The sequence below is a fragment of the Rhopalosiphum padi genome, chromosome 1 (assembly GCF_020882245.1).
Source record: "Rhopalosiphum padi isolate XX-2018 chromosome 1, ASM2088224v1, whole genome shotgun sequence".
Taxonomy (NCBI): domain Eukaryota; kingdom Metazoa; phylum Arthropoda; class Insecta; order Hemiptera; family Aphididae; genus Rhopalosiphum; species Rhopalosiphum padi.
Window position 1 is genome coordinate 13,713,662 of NC_083597.1, and position 6,208 is coordinate 13,719,869.

The following is a 6,208-nucleotide window of genomic DNA, read 5'->3' on the forward strand; positions in this document are numbered from 1 at the left end:
TATTATCTGAAAAAAACCATAAAAGTTAAATACAACTTAAGTAAATATTCATAATATACTTTACTACTGTTCAAAAAATTATACTATAAAACAAACACATCCTGGCAACACTTGATATTAAGATGAGTTTTCTTATTAATGCTGCAAATCTTCCTCCGGGTTGAGTTACAGCCAACTCATTTCGGATTTCCCATCAGCTTCGTCACAAATTCTTCTTCACTAATAAATATTATATATAGTATACTGTACCTACTATGGTTCTAAAAATTATAATATAACAAACAAATCCTTTCGGCAGTTGATATTAAAATATTATTTATGATATTTATATATTTATTGAAAATAAATCCTATATACGCCACTGGTTATTTCATTATTTCATTTTAATCATAATCATAATTCATTATTGAGTTAAATTGATTATTTAATACGTATAGTATACAATTTGCTAGAAGCATCGCCAAAAAAAGTAAGTGTTTTAAGTTTATTATTAATTATTATACACAGGTACAACAATAGATTATAAGCAGAGACATTGTGTCACTATGCCACCTTTTTAAAAAAAAAAAATGAAAGTATTTTTATATTATTATTTTATTAGTAATACATGATACATAGAACATTTATTTTTTAAAATACAGCATATATATTATACAAAATAGGACACTTAAACAACCAATTTTCAAAATAAAATTGTGAAATTACAGAATTTAATAAGCTTGCACCTTATGTCATGTTATAATGTTATATCCCCTTTACGGCTTTACTCCATTAAATTTAGTCATGTCTATTTATAAAGACAAAGAGACAATGCTATTTTTGTTTGTTCTTGATAAACTCAAAATCTACTAAACCAATTTTAATGTGAATTACACCATTGTTTAATAAATTACAAGGGTGATAATTACAGCGTTTTTTAACATGAAGAATCAAAATAATTATGACAACCTACAACAGGGGCGTCATATCAATTTTTTTTTTGTACGCAAAAATATTGAGCTGGGCACTATTTGTTTTTTTTTTCGACATATTTGACATTATTGTGAATACAAATTTTATTATTGAAATATTATTGAAATACAAATTGTGCCGCAACATAATAAAACAATTTTTTCCTCGTTAATCAAAAATATTTGGGGGGTTTACCCCAAAAACCTCCACCTGTATACGTGCCTGATTATACACATTCCTCCTCAGTCCTCGTAGAATCTGAAAATAAATATAACCAATTTACTCGACAGAGTCGTCATCAAATTTTCGTAACGATAATACGATATGCGAGTGTCGAATGTTATAAATTAAATCATGTAGGTAGGTAGATTTAATGAATTAGACTGTTCCTATGAGATAATTTATTGGGAGCCTACCATTGTAAAATACTCAGTACCGGGCGAAAAAACTAAATTTGAAATTTTATACTTAATTTATTAAGACCAAACAAGATTGCTAAAATAAAAAAAAATGTATTTATAACTTTTGTCAGTTGAAAAAAAACAAATCCTATAAATAAACAGAATTATTTAATATCTGCAAAATACAATGAACTTACTTAACACTTAAAAATGTAATACACTAATATATGATTTTTTAAATTCCTCATAAATTGTATGTACTTATTATTAAAGTAAAAAATTTAAGTTTGAAAGAACAATGTCCATTTCTTATGGTAATTATTTTAATACAGGTACTTGAATTGTAATCTAGCTATGAGTATGATTAATAAAATATTTAAAAAAATAGTTATAACTCGCTTATAAATAAAAATACATTGAAAACTAATTTATAAATACAGATAATGATTTGTAATTTTAAGTTTGATATTTTATGTTATTTCAATTAATTTTAATTTCACTAAATTACTTGTATTAACTACTGGGTGATCAGTCATAAATTAAGATCAATGAAATCCAACAAAGTAATGACATAAAATTGGTTTTGCAAACACTTATTTATTATGTAGGCAAGGAATCCTCTTAACATGAAATTAAATATAATACTATAACATTTATTTGTGATTATATATTTGTGTATTGGCCGTTTAATAATATGATCAGTTAAATCTACATAAATTTAACTATATACATAGGTGTGTCCTGTGTCCATGGGGGGGAAGCTGCCTCCTATTGACTTATTGGAGGGTTTTACCAGTATAAACTATAAAGTACCTAACCTATGTAGTATATTATGTAAAAACTAAAACTTTACAATTTGCCTCAACAGGCTTACACAAAATAATTACAGTTCATAAGTATACTTATGGGGCCCATTATTTACTTGAAGAATAAATAATAATAAAAATAAAAAATAATAGATACTATTCAATAAATAGTAAAAATATCAACTATCTATACAAAACATATTTTTCAAGTATACAATTAAATAGTTTTTCAATCTAAAATTAACCAAAGTAGGAATGTCTAAAATGCTCTTTAGAATAAACACTGGTTTCAAAAATATAAAACAAATGCTTTTCGAAATGTATTCTCCAACTCATCAAGTAAACAATTCAATAGCAATAGACTTCCAGGCTCAAGCCCTCCACCTCCGAAAAAATGATCACGACACTGGATAAAATAACTGTAATTTTCATTACACAAGCGTATAATGAGAACAATATAGGTATTTAAATTTATACTTATGTAACTCAAAATGTTATAATTAAAATATTTTAATAATGTATCTAGTACTCTAATAAAATTAAAACAATTGGGTAATAAACTCTTCTAAATATTATAAATACATTTTTTTTTTTGTTCATATCTAATTATATAATATATTATTATAATAAAAAAACCACAAATATTTTATCAATAAATATAACATGTTTATAAGTAATTCAAGTGTGTACTAAAGATAATTTTAATAATATATTTAAATATTTTATAAACACAAGTAATAGTTGCTTATAACTTATAACTTTATAAGTAACAACAGTTGTAGTAACATACCGTATTAAAAGACATAAAAGTTAAAAGTCTCAAAAAAATTTATATGGTATATAATATGCTAATTTGTTTTGGTTATTATGAGTTTATGACATTCATATTATAAGTAATGATCATATTATGAATGTAGACATTTACTTTTAGTAATTTTAGACAAATAGCATATTATCTATAATATCCACATAACATACATTCAATATACAGTCTATATTATTAATGGTTTATGACAACAATAAATTTCAAGAAAAAAAATATTTAACAACTAGTGTCATTTATATGGTTATTAATAATACAAGATCAAACACAAACTATGAAAAATTAGAAACAAAAATACTGCACTATTTTATAAAAAAAATATATGTTAGTAAAAATAACAGATTTTTTTAACATAAAATAAATACACTTTACTTTTAAATAATAGAAATATATAGTTAGAATGACTTGTGATTAAAATATAATAATAATATAATGTACTATTAAGTAATAACTTTTTTTGAATTTTGATAACCTATCAATTATTATTACCTATTTTTCTTGGTCCCTTGAACACCATTATAAGTGATTTTTTTGATACTTTTTTTAACAAACAATTATTAAATCTATTTTTATGATCAATTAATTGCTCATTGTTTAATATTTTATTATAAATAATTAATCATTTAGCCATTTTATAAAATTAAAAAATATATATTGTACAAAATAACATTCAATATGTTAGTTAAAGGATTATTAATTGTTATTTAAAATTATTTAAAACAACTGCAACTTAATAATCATAATATATAATATGTGTCAATATAGGTGATGACAGTATGTTTACTTGTACTACTAGCCTTAAAATAATCAATAAAAAATTTAAAAATTGTATATACATGATCACTTTAGAGGGGTAGTGAAATGTCAAGAAATAAATACATGAGACATACTTGCAGTTTTTTAATAAAATCAGCATATACATGTCTAAACATATGCATTTATATAGCATACAATTAATATGATACTAGAAATTCAAAACTTATAGGTATATTATCAAAATTAAAATGACTGATTATTGCACTAATTAAGCAAATTAAGCAATGGTTTGTAATACTACTAAGATTTAAAATTTAAATTCTATTTGCTATATTACCTACACAAATTTGTTTTATGATTTTAATTAAATCATATCATATTTGTATTTATAGAATTATCATTTCTTGTGTCAATGGAATCATCATGAAATAAAGAACTACAAGGTGTCTGTGTTTGAATATTGGTAAATTCTAAATCGCCAAATAAACATTCAGATTCTTCAGTCTGAGTATAAATATCTAAAAATTCGAAATTGGTTTGTGTTTCTGAATCTAAAAACATTGGATCTGGATCATTTTTAATAGAGTCACCCATAGGATCAGTTTGAGTCTGTGCACATAACCGCCTTATAGGACTAGAAGTAGCAGAAGAGAGTTTTGGATCATTGTATCTTAACATGAAATCCTTATTTTCAAATGTAGTCTGAGTTGATGAATCTGATAAAGTTTGAATATCAGTAACAGTTTGTGTCTGAGTTGATCTTTTACTAGATTCTAATTCTTGTACATCTTCTGTGTTTGGCAACAATTTTCTTGTCTTCAAAAATCTATTTACGAAAAACATAAGAATAAAAATAATTTTACAAACAATTTATAAAATATATCATACTTCATAATAGTTGAATATCCTAATCCAATGTTATGCTGTTTTCGTTTTGTATGAGTGAGAAATGCTTCTGGAGATTTGTATTGAACCCCACAATAACAAGAATATATTACTCCACATGTTATACGATGTGATTTTAATGTCGATTCCAAAGGAAAACCTTTTTCACAATTATCACATTTGTATTTTTTGTCGGAATGCACTTTGATACAGTGCTAAAAAATTAAAAATTAAAAAACAAAAACATATTAACAATAGAATATATACAACACACTGTATAGTGTATAAGCTAACAAACTTACTTGTTTAAGAAGTTTTTGAGTTTTAAAAGATTTCATAGATTGACCAAAATGTAAGTTATACTTACAACCCAAAACTGGGCAGTAGTACGTATCATTAACAATTTGTTGACCATTGTTTCTTTTTAGACCGCTTTCTGACAATACCATAACTAAACAGTTTTTTGACATACCTTACAATATTCTTTGCTTATACTAACCACAGATGGTATAATATACTACCATAAATAATCTTAAAAGTAATCAAATTTAAAATTACCAGACAGATAGATGAACAAAAATTCATTTTAATAGAAAGAATTGTTTTATAATAGGTACAAAAAAAAAGGAATTTACAACAATTTCCAATTATTGTATAAGTTAACTTAACTATCTAAATTTTACGATAACAGTGAAATTGATAAAATTGTATAATCACAATAACAACAAATAACAATAATCACACGTAATAACACTCATTGATTATATTATTTATATTATATATTTTTTTTTTATTCTTGTTTATTTTTTTGTTTACATTTTTTGTGATTATAGACCTATTAATAATAAAAATAGGTCTATGTCTGTGATATTACATTGTCATCGCGATAAAGGATATAAAATATAAATAAATATACAGAAATGACAGAATACACTAATGTCACTATACATATTTATATTTATTCATCATACTGTATGCATGCATCCTCTTTTTCTTCAATAATGCAGTTTTTGTAAATCCTGGTATTTAAAATGTTTAAATAATAAATATTCCTACTTAGACCATATTTTCAAATTTTTTAGATAGTTTGAATTACTAAAAGAATTACCTGTAAAGATGCAAATGACACAATTACTTCTGCTTTTCAAATGACAAGCTTCCTTTAGAATAGTTAATGATTTAGCATTATTTTAACGTACCAAAATCAGAATTCGAATGAGTAGTAATTGAGTTATTTAACTGTATGTACTAAGGAGCAATGTCAGTAAGAATAAAATCACAACCATCCCATAAGCAGAATTCTTAGGTCTGAAAATGTAGTTTGATCTTCACCCTCAATTATTTATTGTTATTTTACTTCGTTGTATAACTGTTATAACTTATATTATTGTATATTTTGTTATTTCTCTATCATATTATCTAAACTTTTTTTCTTTGTAACAGCCAGTTGGTGTATAAATTGTAATAAATTAAATAAAAATTTTTTTAAAAAAACCAATTATATCCTTAGCTCCTTGAGATAGTACCCGATCGCCTACAATAATTAATTTAGAATTAGATAGATAAAATTTTCTAAAATAGCATCT

At 24.0% G+C, this 6,208-nt stretch overlaps 1 protein-coding gene across 1 annotated transcript; it reads right to left on the reverse strand.

Moving 5' to 3' along the window:
• Window positions 1–2,564: 2,564 nt before the first annotated feature.
• Window positions 2,565–5,307, reverse strand: LOC132917932 (ATM interactor). Its single transcript, XM_060978932.1, has 3 exons — window positions 4,925–5,307; window positions 4,626–4,837; window positions 2,565–4,563 (listed from the first exon to the last, which is right to left on the reverse strand). Exons 1-3 carry the CDS (start codon window positions 5,090–5,092, stop codon window positions 4,107–4,109), a joined length of 837 nt encoding a protein of 278 aa, XP_060834915.1. The 5' UTR covers window positions 5,093–5,307; the 3' UTR covers window positions 2,565–4,106.
• Window positions 5,308–6,208: the final 901 nt, after the last annotated feature.